Source organism: Canis lupus, chromosome 6 (genome assembly GCF_003254725.2).
Source record: "Canis lupus dingo isolate Sandy chromosome 6, ASM325472v2, whole genome shotgun sequence".
NCBI classification, from domain to species: Eukaryota; Metazoa; Chordata; class Mammalia; order Carnivora; family Canidae; genus Canis; species Canis lupus.
In genome coordinates, this window is record NC_064248.1 from 43,947,943 (window position 1) to 43,962,046 (window position 14,104).

The 14,104-nt window shown below is 39.4% G+C and overlaps 1 protein-coding gene across 1 annotated transcript in view; it reads right to left on the bottom strand.

Moving 5' to 3' along the window:
- The window catches only part of NTNG1 (netrin G1), a 308,746-nt gene that overhangs the window by 64,847 nt on the left and 229,795 nt on the right, over positions 1 to 14,104 (bottom strand). Inside the window, exon 5 of the mRNA XM_049111819.1 lies at positions 5,295 to 5,321. Within this exon, the coding sequence (XP_048967776.1) occupies positions 5,295 to 5,321 (27 nt within the window). The remainder of the gene's footprint in view (positions 1 to 5,294; positions 5,322 to 14,104) is intronic.

A 14,104-nucleotide genomic window follows, 5' to 3' on the forward strand; every position in this document is an offset into this window, starting at 1 on the left:
TCAGAAATACAGTGTCATTAAACTGGTGGGGAAGATATAGTTTCATGTGATACTGATAGGCCTGTCCTTGAGATGGCACACAGTGTTTTATTTTTGCTGTAGGTGGCTATTTCAATAAAGAAAAAAATTAGATTTTCACTGTTATACAATATGCACAAACATGTTTCACAATTTGCATAGCAAATTTTATGAACTGTCTCATGTTCTATAATATACTTGATATCTCTCCATTTCTACCTCTTCCTCCGAGTACTGAGGATGTGTAATGGTAGAGGAAGGGCATATATTAGTGTGGTGGAGGGTCGCAGTCCCCTACTTCCTCTCCTCACACAAGATGTTTGAAACTTCTGTTGACAACACAGTGAGATACCAGAAAATAAACCGTTTTTCTCCAGGACACTAAATTTTTGTGCACAAAAATGGATCAATTTGAGGATCAACAGGCCTAAGGTGCAGTGTGGTGGATTGGAAAGAGTCTGCAGTAAGAGTAAATAAAATCTAGAATTTTTCTTTCTAACCTCTTCTATTTGGTATAACGTTATAACTTTTGTGAAGTCAAATGGGCCTTTCTCGTCGTATTATATTGGTCAAGTTACTAGGCCACTCCGAGCCTCAGATTCATCATTTGTAAAATGGAATTCTATAGACATATGGGAACATCTCCCTCCAGTTCTGAGCAAAAGCTCTAATTCTTCCCAGGAAGTGAAGCACTTAGTTGGCCAGCTCCTTATTTATATTCCAAGAAGATGTCAATGATACCCACACACTTAGTGCGGGAGTTCACAGTTACATGTTTGAAGGTTCATCATGGGGTCTTTCAAAGGCCTTGGCTAGGAATTTCCAGTTGCCCCCCACAGAGATAACAGCAAAGGTACAGATAGCAGCTCACACTTAAAAAGTGGCTTGGCATTCTAAATTCACCTGGGAAGAGGTTAACATATGAAAAAAGTCAATTTGCTCAAGGTGAGCAATTGTTGATAATATTACTAAACATCTCCTTTTCCCCCTTTTTTAGGTAGAGGATCTTTGCTTCTCCTTCACTGTAATATTTTATTTATTCTTCAGGATTAAAGCAGTAGCTATGTCCTAATGTTCATTCAGTTTTAGGATAACCACAAAGGTTTCGTGAATGTGAAATGCTAGTCACACAAATATGAAATGGATCTGTGATGAGGATACTGGGCACATGATATAACAGAAGTCCCAAAGGCATTTCACCTGGGACCTGAGATTTCCTTCCGGAACATCAGCAAACAGTTCAAAATTAATGTAGCACACCATGCAATTTGCCATATAGCTACACTAGCCTGATCATTTTTTCCCTCATTATATAAAACCTAATTAGTTAAAGGGCAACTCAAATGAAACTTTTATTTGGGGGGATTTAGAAGTATTAAAGCAAAGGGAAAAAAACAAACAAACTCAGCAGCTCTCTGGATAGCATCAACATGATTATTAATAACCCTTGGGTGGGGAAATGATTAACCTTGTTATTTTCCTCACGATCCAGGTTCCTACAGTAAATGGGCACTGAACAAAAATATTTGGATGCTGTATGGAAAACAACCTTTATAAGGTCTCCAATTGGCATCAAATATTTTCAAGTAAGAAAACATCTCTGGGCTTTCTCGACAGGCTGATGGATCCCTGTGGGTAGCATTTCCGTTGTTTAACAGCCCTGTCAATTAAATCAAATTAGAGATGAAGTTTTAACTCCACGATGAAGGCAATGCTCATTATAAGGGAAAACAAGAAAATGGAATATTTCCCTGAAGTGAACCACTCTTTCTCATGGAATGAGGTAGACAGGAGGGGACAGCCAAACACCTCCATCAATATTCTATGCTTTATGTATCATGACCTCAATCACTTCAAAGGAATTTAAAGAAATAATGCATACTTGGGTTCATAGAATGTTTACATTTCTCTTCTTTTGTTGCTATTCCAAGACATACTTTTATTTACTTAAAAAAAATGCCAAGTTTTTTGAAATGGTGTTTCCTGATGTGATCTTTCGTTTCAGTGGCTGGCCTACCTTTCATCTCTGACTCCTCTGTCACCTGCTTTCTTAAGTGATAAGCATCCACACAAAGCTATTTGCACGTTAGGCCAGTTTGTCTTCCAATTATGGTCTTTAAAATATACTGTTTAACATAATTAGTGAAATCGCTTGCTTTTCGGGACTAAGGATCAGATAACATATGCTAGAAGGTAATGATTAGTTTATCACTCTAGCAAAAACATCCACACCAAACCGACTATTAATTTGCATCATCAACATCAACAAATGTTCACTTGGATAAAATCATGAATGTTTACTTCTAAGTGTGTGATGCATTTTATATATATATAAAAAATGAAGCCTGAATGAATTACTGCCACATTAGGTAAAAACAGAGATCACAAGGCTCAAATGACTATACATCTATTTTGGGATTCATTAATTGCTGACAATATCACCAGTTTTTTTCAGCCACGGCCAAAGCACATCAAAATGACCAAGTTTTAAATCAAGTACCTTAGAAATGATTGGGAAACCCATTTCCTAATAAATAGACAACAGCAGGTACAAATGACCTTAATGGGAAATCTGTTTCAAAAACATTTTTAGCAGATGATCAGAAAGGATGACCACTCTGTCCATGCATTTGAACCTTAATTACAGTGTTGACAGTTGGAGACCTATACTGAAATCTCCTAGGGCTCCGAAGTCCTCAGTTATTGTGTATATAGTATATGTATGTCAACTTATGGTTACATACATCAATAATTTACATCAAAAGTATGTATCATTCACTTTCCTTGCGGTATGCTTTGATGATAGGAACCTTGGGGGTGTTACAACTGTTAAAATGGCATTGTCTATATACTTGGCGAAATTATGCTCATTGATTCCTTCTTTGGGATAAAGGAAGAAGCCCTGGTGAACCCCCAAACTTAGTTAAAAATCCAAGCGACTCCCTCTTCTTTGGCTCATACCTTGGAAGCCCATTCCTGCGCCCTCTGGAATAGGCAGCGAGTCATCTAGCATGAATTCTTGCCCTTTGGAGAGGAAAGGAATCCACTAGTGCATACAACAAGCGCCTTATGAGCCCACAAAGAAGGAACGTGCGAATGCTGTTTAAGCAGCCCAGAAGATACTCTCGTGTTGGATGGCTTGATCGTAAATCTCTCGACTTTAAAGCCAGCAATAGGCAAGCCAGTTGTGTGGGATGTTGGGAACATCCTGGCAGCTTTTATGTCCTATTTGCTGGAGAAATCTGAGGGGACTCCCACTGCCATCCTAGCAGAGCAGCCAGAGGCATAAGGAACGCAGGTCACAAATTAGGACATTATTCGTCAGAAGGTTTGGTGAGGTATTAAGGAGTTAAATTTTCCTAGAGGCACAACACAGCATCCTTTCGGGTCACCACTGATTTCAAAATAAAATGAAGCAAAACAAAACTGGAATTTCCTGAATCAGTGTGTAAAAGGTCAACATCTGCTGATGCTCAGACATGGGGCATGTGGTGGAGGCGGCCGGATGAGATGGGGAGTGAGCGGTACAGTCAGAGGGTCCATGCAACACACGACTGACACTCCGAACAGAAACACACCCAGCGCCCAAGAACTACTTTCCATCCATCCATTTCTGACAATCTGACAGGTCAGACGGCCATCGCGGCCTCCAATGAGCTGTCTCTGCTGGCTACCATTTGGTTCCCTTTCGTCCTAAAATGCATATACGTAAATGAGATTGTCAAGGCCTGAAAGGAGCCCGCTGTGGGCCGTGTGCGTGTGTGTGTGTGTGTGTATACACACACACTTAGGCAAATGCCAGGGAAATACTAAAGCAGAACATAGACACTATGAGAGCTGAAGGTTCACCTGCCAGTTTGTAGAACTGGTGCCATTTCAACAAGACCAGAAAGGCCAGGCTGGTAGCATTAGGCTGGTATCTAAAGGGTTGTGAACGCTACGTCTATTGACAGAGCTGCTGATTTTCATGGCATTTAACACACGGCTCGTGCTTAACAAATCTGCGTCCAGGCCTGTTGGCGAGCTTAAGTAAACTGGCTTGATTTACAAAGTGGAAGACCTGACGGTGCATTTATATGAAGTGGGAAGCTGTTTTATCCAAATTATCAAGTACTGCTTTGAGGATGGATGTTGGGTATTCAACGGCTGTTCGCACGCAGTCACCCTGGGTGCCACAGCACCCACGACGATGAGGGCTGCGAGGGGTGACCACAGTGATCACTTACAGGGTGTAATCTCTGCCTCCTCAGCTCTTTGTTTGAATGGGTGATTCAGCAGCCTGCGAAGGACTTAGCCATCAGAGAGACATGGTGGGAAATACAGAAATGTGAGATGCTGCTCTGCAAAGCTGTGGGGGGCATTTCCTGAATGAGCACCTCAGGCTTGGTGTTGGAGTGTCATTGTTTTATGGGTGAAGAAGGGACACTGCAATGGGACTGGAGAAATGTTCCAAGAAGCTTGAAGAGGGACTTCTCTTTCAACTGCTTCTATTTCTCCTAAAAGATTTCTTGCAGGAATTTCTGGTTAGTTGGATTCCTAAATTTTGTATATATTTTCTATACCCCATTCTCTATCAAACTTAAGCCTAAGTGGTCAGGAAAAGATGAATCACTGTATTTTCATAGGGAGAAATGTACATACCGAGGTTTGTTTTTGTTTTTTTTTTCCCTTCGTTCCCCCAGAAAGACTAATGATCACCAACCTGCCTCTTTCAGGCCTTCACAAAAACTGGCATGTAATAAATTACTAAAATTCCCTCCCTCTGGTTTCATGGCGTTTTCACTGGGTTCTAATGAATATGCCTAAAGCATTCATTGGTATTCATTCTCTGCTTTTAAAAATTACGGTAGAAATCCATCCAGTCCTAAGGAGAAAGTTCAATTTGTTGTGGGTTACTAAGTATGGGTAAATAGGACGGCTTATATGTCTGTTAAATGAGAAATGGTTTCCTAAGCAATTGCGCCTCTGGAGAGGTGGCTTCATTGGTCAAAAGCAGTTGGGGGAGCTGTGGTGCTGGCATGTCCCCAGCGAGGTTACACAGCGATGACTATTTTATCTGTGCTTTGACTATATCTGTGCAGAGAACAACAGTTCAATCCACAAAGAAAATACCCTCTTACATCAGAAATGGACACTGGGAAAATAGATCTTAGGAGCTCAACAAGAAAACAAAGCTAGCCTAGACTTGGTTTGGTGGTTTTTCTTTTTCTTTTTCTTTTTCTTTTTTTTTCTTTTTTTTTCTTTTCTTTTTTTTTTTTTTTTTTTTTTTTACTTACTACCAATACTGGAAATACTGGGGATACCTGCAGAGAGAAAGAAAACAATAAAGAAAAACTGTTAGACAGTTATTAATACATGCCATCTTTAACTTAAATACAAATCTCAGAAACTTAACACTTAATAGCATTCAGATCATTAGGAAATATGCACAGAAAAAGCAAGATTGTATTCATCCATCAAAAACATTTTGCTTTCATTCTAGAACTCCTGAACTTATCAGGGCTGGAAAACTAATGCTCCACTTCAATCAACAGCTGGTTCAAGACAACTTCATGACATCAAACATTTTGTGCCTGCCTGTAAAGTTAACGGACGTTTGTATGTGGTGCAAAACAGATTTTAAGCGAGGCTTATGTTCTGGGCACAGAGTGCCAAATATACACTAAGTGGACCTGTGCAAATATACCCACAAATGCACTAGATCTCTTTAAATGTGTTATGAGATGCATAGGTTGGCTGCTGAAAGTCATTTGGCCCTTTATTTGATTAATTTCACATAACCATCATTTTTAGTCCTCTTTTACTTGTCAGATATGTGAATTAAAGTGTGTAATAGAAACTTAATTGAGCAGAATAATTCAAGAATACATTAGGCTGTTCATATCGATCATGGACTTCATCCATTTTCCCAGCTTCCACTTTAATTTACAGGTTGTGCTAAGGTGGTGGGACCATTTTAGAGTGTAGTGGACTTGGTTCAAATGTGGACGGGCATTTAGTCTGTCCCCTGAAAATTCCTAGCCAAGAGCAGGGGCACAGAAGCCAGGCTGTCTGGGTTTGAAGCTTTGCTCCTAGACTCACTGACTGTGCGACCTGGGGCAAGTTGCTTATGCTCTCCGTAGCCTGATTTTCTACCTCTGAGGGTTATTGCAAGGATTACACAAATTGATGAATGCAAAGCACTCAAACTGCTGCTTGGCAGGTAGTGTGTATTATACCCATCTTTGCTGCAGATTACTATTATTAATATAGTTGGTTCACCAAGCAAGCAACACTATGATAGATATCGCTGATTAAGAGTCTGAGATTTACATCTTCTTCACTATATTTGGGTAGTGGTGCCAAGGAGGGCAGGAGATGGGACTCAGACAGGACCAGGTGAGAGTCCTGCTTGGTTACTGACTAGCTAGGTGATTTGGGGCAAGTTCCTTGCCTCTCTATGCTTATTTCCTCACCTGAAAGGGGTTAATAATATCTACTGCATAGGGCTGCTGGGGGGGATTGAATGAAATAATCCATAAAAATGTCTGACACATGGTACACAGCTAATAAGTGATAGCTGTTAATGAGCTGTTCAGGCCTGTTCTCCACATCACTGGAGTGTACTCCTAACAGGTGGTAAACGTAGGAATCATTAAACTTCTATTTTTGTATTTATCTTCAAACAACTGCCCTCTGCTTGTTTTAACATTTAACATTTAACATAACTTGTTTAATCATTGTACCTTACTCAGAGATTTCTAGGTTTGTTCTTTAAAACCAAGAGCTACTTTCCTATTTCTTTAAAGGGAGGGCTTTAAAGAGGGATTAAAGCTTACCATGATTTTTTTTAAAACCTTGGAAGGAATAAAATTTTATCTTTAGTTATTAAATACATTTAAAAATCTCTTGATTTTAAAGCACAGAGTTTATAGTGCTTCAGCTTAATTACGATCATTCTTCAACCAAAACTGGAAATCTGAATTTCCATTTCTGTGTTTTAGCTCTGCCCTCTGAACTGCATTTCAAGCTGAATGCAATCTCTTCAAAGGACTGCTGAATTCCTGACCCAACACGTCAGCAGACTGTCTGCTGCAGCGTGACAGTGACTTGGTACCGAATCTTTCCTTTTTTTCCTCTTTGTAAATCCTCTGTTGAGTGAGGTATGATGGCAGCATCATAATTTTAGTATCAATTGCAGAAGCTCCAAATTTCCCCATGATCGAAAATCCTGCTCTATTGGAACCGCTTGCCTTTTGTAATCCGTCAAAGAGGATGGAAGTTAGGGTGGCAGGAAGAGACTTTTTTGGTATTTTCAAACTTACACGGAGCTAGAGGGCCATGCATAATGCAAGGCGAAGTTCTCAGGGTGTTTGGCCAGACACAATGGAGAGCAAACCTGCAAGACTATTTGATGCAGTACTTGCTGCAGCTGAATACTTTAGAAAGATGTAGAAATGTCTCAATTCCTTTGGGGATGCCAGTACAGGGAGGAATGTTCACTGCAGCTATACAAAGCTCGCCAAGCAGGGCCATTATACGATCCTATTTTCCTCATGAAGATGTTTTCTATTACCTAACATTTTGGATGCTTAAAATTCAGCCTCTTCCTCATTTTTGTGGCTCACAGTGTTTTGAGGTGTTGCCAGGTGAGTCACTTTCTATTCCATTGCTATAAAATGGCAATTGCTGAAAAGATTTTTAAACTTTTCATCAGGATAAAGATTTTTGAAGTGGCAAATAACTGAACACCAGGGGATGTCCATTAGTATATTTTCAAATGTTATGGTTTTTCCAAATGTTCCTTATTATAATATCCAAACACCTTGTTTTTGATTCCCTACAGACAACTAAAGATTTTAATAAACCTATTACATCCATTACAAAGGCTACAGGCAAGCCAGGAGAAGTCTTCCAAATGCCTCTGGAATAAGACAAGGCTACAATTCATTTCGTGAAAGGCTGGGTTTCTTTGGGGTCTCTAAGGGATGAATCAATGAACACAATTCCATCTTAAAACAGAGACAGTGCCTGTAAACCATGGGAAGGAGAGTCACATTACTCTCAGGAAGATTGTCTAGACACATGTTGGCAGTTAACATTCCCTGTGAAGTGACAAGCATTATGTAAAGAATATATTTTTTTAACCTTTAAAATTGAGCTCGGAAGTTATTTCTCCCCTTCCTCTTCATCTCTCTGATGTGGATTAGCCACTCCCTGTGATTGCACACCCCTTGTAGAGTCCTCCCTGAGAAACTGACCAACTTCTATTTGTAATTGTTTGTGTCTTTGCCTGAGAGTTCTGAGGGACAATCATCACACCTCATTCCTGTCTGTATTTCTGGAATCTGCTCAGGACAATGTCTGATACAGAAGAAGCTGTTCAATGTATATTTGATCAAAACTTTGTCACTTATTTCCAAGAAGGTTTCTATCACAGTGAAAATACTTTTTGGTCATAGTATGATCTTGGCCCATATAAAATGTTCCACGGAAACATTTCTCAGAGTTCAGTATTAATGGAAATTTTTGTTCTTTCTGGACATTTCCTCCATTCTGGTAGCCAGAGTTATACAATGTACAGATGCCCCTCACGACTCTGCCTTCCAGAAAGTGGAGCAGAGGCTCAAAACGCAACCTGGTGCTCAACTGGGTAAACTCATTTCATATTTGGCTCTTTTCCTTCTATTCCTTCTCTCACATCTCCTTTTAAACTCCTATTTGGATACTCTTATTTGTATCTCTCTTTTTCCCTAAGCCACCCAGGGGCAAATCCAGATGTTGTGGGTCTAAAGCATAGTCAAATCTGGGAGAAAAGGAATATTAACTTTAAAATACAAAATTATATATGAAAGTCATTTTTTTTAAAGTTTAGAAGGATTCTAGTGAGGAATCCTGAAATTTAAGCTTCATTAGGGCAAATCCATCTATGAAACAACCTCAAAAATACTTGCAAAAGATAAATACATGATAGGTGGACAGAAAGGAAGCATGAGACCAGGTAAGCTGATTTAGAAAGAGTAACTTAAAAATGAAGAGCAGAAAGGGAGTTATGAAATAATCTCATGGAGCCTTTCACTTTACAAAAGAAGAAACTGAAGGCACAAAGAGAAGCAAGAGCCTTGTCCAAGCCAACACCTTTATATTCAACATTGGAACTGGTAATTCCTAATTCTTGTTTACTGAAACACTGCTAAGCTTTCACTGAGGAAATGAAGCACACGTATGCATGAGCTTCACCAGAAGGTTCTTCAATACATGGTCTATGAGTTTAATACTGTTGCTTCTTCTAGAAGAGAAATGCTGCTTCAGTCAGAGATACACATACATGTTGAATAAGCCGAAGAGCTTCATGTGCTAAAAAAAATTAGAAGGTGCTCGGCTTGTAGGCACTTGACTCCTTAACTAGCCCTCCCCACTCCTATATTTATTTTAACGTTCGTTTTAAAGGGAGTCTGCTGCAAGGGTGAGCACTTAGTAGAATTATATAATTATTTTCTCCTTCTCCTTCTTCCTGTGATTTTTCTAACCCTCCCACTAAGTAAAGGGCTAAAGGGGGCATAGCTAGGCCACAAAACAAACACCCTAATCTTCTGAAGCAGACTAATGCAGTGCCAAAAGTCGTAATTCCTTCTGAGAATCAATGCAAAGTCAGCAGCTTTTCATCGAGGAAATCAGAAGGGACACAGATTTGGCATGCCTCAGATTGAGAGGAAATATTGCCACTATTGTGATAGATAGCTTGAAAAAAGCCTATCAAGCAGATGACTGGATCTTCAGAAGAAGCCAGGCTGCAGCCATCACAAGCTATAACTCCAAAAACCCAGTTGAATAAGAGGTGAGTGATGAGGGACAAACCATTCTGCAGCCTCACTTGTATCCTGGAGGAATTGCTTCCAATGTCCTTCTAGCCCTGGTCAACACAGAAGCCCACTGTGTTGAGAGGAGGTACAGTGAGCTGTCTACTAGGAGCTCGAAGGTGAAGGAAATAAAGTTGCCTTCACAGAATTGTGCCATGAAACCATCATATAAATGATCCAATCAAAGTTAGGTACACTCATCTTACAAGAGCACAAGGGGTTTAGGACCTGAGTGTATGTGACAGACTTGGCAGAGGTGACCTCAACCTGATGTAGCCTATTGACATATCTGAAGAATGGGAGAACAGCCAATCAGAAGGGAGAAGCCTAGAATGAGGAGCATTTTGAGGCATATGGTAGCACTGCTGGCCCAGCATTGTCTCAGGAAGAGGGGAGGGTGACCTGAAAGCTTTCAGACCTTCAGTGTTCTGTTGGCATTAGGCAGGCTGACTCTGTGGCAAGATGGATGCGTCAGGATGTCTCAGCCTCATGTTATTAGCATTAAAGTCATTTAAATTTCCTGATCCCATGCTCACCAAACAACCTTCTGATTATTATCTGGCTCTGCAAAGAGTCTTAATTACGAGGCAGAGAATACACTGGTCATAAGGACTTAAATATTCTGAATACCATCACTGTTATCTCATATTCTGGATGCATAAATTGGGTTTTGGACACAATTTATCTCCCTATATAGTTGCTGTCTCCACAGAGAGAATTTACTCATCAGGCTGGGATGAGTCGACGTGTTAGATCTCAGTGAAATTATAATGACAGTAGCATCTCACTTTGTTGTGTGCTTACTATGTGCCTGCCTCTGTTCTAAATACCTTATGTGTATTAATCCATTTAATTTTTATGACAATCCTCTGAGGTCAGCACTCAGGTTTATTTTTCAGAGGGGGGAAATCCAAACACAAAAAGCTTGCCCAAGATCGTCTCTACCCGTTGGGAAGGAAACAGATCTGAATCCAGAGGTCCAGGTTTCAGAGCTTGTGCCTCTAACAACTACTCCATACTATAATCTCTTAATTTGTTGTATTTCTCTCCAATCTTCAAAAAACAAAAACAAAAAAACAGTTCTAAAAACTAAAAGTTTTTTTTCTCCCCCAAAAAATCACTGGCAGCACAACATAACATGCTCTGAGCTAATTTGGTGGCCAAACCTGACTGGAAGGGGTATGAGGTGAGAATAATCATGGGTTTGCTGCTGAAATATTAAAATGTTTGATTAAATGGTGCTACCTTACATTGTGCTGTGGGTATGGACATAATATATGTCTATAATATATGTACTACCTTTAGGATCCTAACAATTTTGAATTTCAAATCATATTTGGTCCCGTGAGCTTCAGATAAGGATTGTGGATTAATGCTATACAAGAATAATTTGGTATTCTGGTTTTAGATATTGGGCCAGCAGCTTGGTTCACACAAATAAGGCTCTGAGAGGAAAGTACTCTCTTAAGGTGCTGATAGAATCGGGGTTCTGAGCCTGAAAGGCTGGTGGACAGAGCCTGAGAATGCTCAAGTCACTGAGGCCATGAATGCCATGGGGGAGGTCTGTGAAGATCAGTCAGCCAATGTGCCATCTCTAGATGGCTGGATGGGCCATGAACACCCATGAAAAAAATGTGAGTCACTTTCCCATTTTATTTCCTCCAAGATAGCTGACTTTTCCTGTAGGAGATTGAAGACCATTGTGTTAGAGCTGCTGAGCTGTGAAGACCACACATTCCAGGAGACATGGGAAGATGGATGGGAGGTCAATGTACCCATGTGCACATTACAGCATTATTTAGGTTTACCTACTCATTCACCAAATAGTTGATTCTACAAATATTTATAAAGGCCAGGAATACAGTATGGTCTTATTCTTAAATTGCTAACATTTTAGCTTCTAAGTCAGATAGATCTGAGTTTAAGTCTTGTTCTGTAATGCATTCACCGTGGGACCTTGGGACAACTTACTTATTAATCTTTGTGTGGCTGTGGTTCCTTATTTGTCAAATGTGGATAAAAATAGTACATACCCCATGATGACTAGTATAAGGATTTAACATAAGAATGCACTTAAAGCCCTTCACAAACTATAAAAGTCAATGGCAAACTTGATAGAAGTGGCCATTATTATTATTACAATTTTGGTTATAGAAAGTCAACCAATTGTAAGTGGACATACACTATCAAGAATCTAGAGCGCAAAGAGCAATTGATTTTGCCTGGGAGGATCTAGGTGAGCTGTAGAGAGAAGTTGGCCTTAAGGGGCAGCCTTGAAAAAGGAGAGTTAAAATAAAGATGAGAGAAGGGCAATTAGAGAAAGGAATAAATCTAGTATCTAGCATGTTGACTTTGAGATCTTCGTAAACAGCTGGAAAAATCAGTCTGGATTCATTAGAAGGATGCCAGGCTGTAATGACTGATTACTATTAAACCAGTATCAGTGAGAACTAAAACCACAGGAATAGATGGAAATGACAAGGGGAAAACCATGGACTGAGAAGAGGTGGGGGTGGAGAGCTCGAAAAATTTAAGGCAAGGGCAGAAGTGGAGTCTCTGGATAAGACTGGCTTATTTGAACAGGTGTCAAAATGTTCCTAGCCCCGTGGAGAATAGAGGAAGTCACTGAACTTTAACCTGAGAAGCAATATAGTGCAATGTGCAGTCCCTGGAGTCAAGACATACGTGGGTTTAAATCCTCCCTTTCACCCCGACTAGTCTTGGAAACCTTAAACAAGATATCTGCCCTCAGCAGTCAGCAGATTCCATATCTATAAAATGAAACTAATAGCATCTACCTTATAAGAGTGTTGTGAGTTAAGAATGAACTAAATGCATGTAAAGCACTTAGGAAACTGTCTGGATAATGATACACACATGTGCACACCTGGGAAAATATAAATTGGTCAATGTGAATTTAATCCTAGAGAAAATAATAGAATGATCACCAAATTACTTTCCATTACTCAGAGGAGCTCTAGATATTGTGTAACAATTCAAGTTGGATTTCTGAACAAACAAATAATGTCAATGTCAGAACAATTTAATTTTCTCTCTTTGAAGAATATTAGACTGTGTAGGTAAGAAGAAAGTGAAAGATTGTATACAGAGAAACTGGATGGGCTTTCTAAGTCTTTCTTCATGACATTTGTTATCACTAGGCTGTAGAAATTGCTTCGAGTAGTCGGTCCCCGAAAGAGTGTTTTATAGAAAGTTATTAAGTGTTCCATGAACAGTTAAGTTTGGGAAACACAGGGCAAAATATAATACTTTACTATAGGATTCTCAAATGTTTTTAATAAGGTAATATGAGTATCTTAGAGTCATTATAATTTACAGCATTTTCCAAACTTATTTGGCCATGAAATTCTGTAAAGGGTCACAGAACCCACCTCAGGAAGCAGAGGCATAGACGATATTGTATCTTTCTTAGAGTTATAGTTCCTAAAGGTTGACTGTTGAGATTTCAGCATCTTGATATAAAAAATATTGTGTGTTAATCCATAGGGATCGGATCAAAAATTTAAAGAGGTTTTTTTTTACTTAATACTTTTATTCACGAGCTGGACAATAACAATCAAGTGAATCATAAGGAAGCACAAAGTTGGACAGAGTTGCTATCTACTTGGAAGATGGAAAAGAACTTCAAAGGATACTGGGAATACTATCAAAAATAGAATGCAGATCAACAGGGAGAAGAAGAAAGATGTCTTACAGAGAAAACACAAGCTTTGTAGAGAAATAAGGAAAACATTTTGAGATTATATGGATATATATATATTATATATAATATATATATATCTCCCAAGAAAACACACTGAGTCTCCACTAGAAAGCATGGTGAATAAAGTGTAATCACAAGAGTCATTACTTCTGCTTCCACCGAGTCTGTTGTAGTGATGAGCATAGGGAAACGTGATGTGTCTCGCACATTATAGGGACAGCTCTATTTTAGAATGCTGGGGCTCTGTATTCTTCTCTCCTGGCTCTATGTGCTCCTTATAAATGTGGCCTTGGTGATGCTCCAGAATTCAGGACTTCCAAAGTCATATGCTTCCGAGTTTAGGGTCCTCTGAATGATGGGTTAACTGTCTGTGAAGGGAGATCTTATAATTTCATGGTTTAATAAAGTTCTTTTAGTTCTTTTGCTAAGAGTAGGCAGGAACTGACCTTCCTATTAAAAAATGATCCTGGCTGCTGAGATTCTGCTAAATCAAGAGATTATCCAAGATGCATGGTGTTTCTAG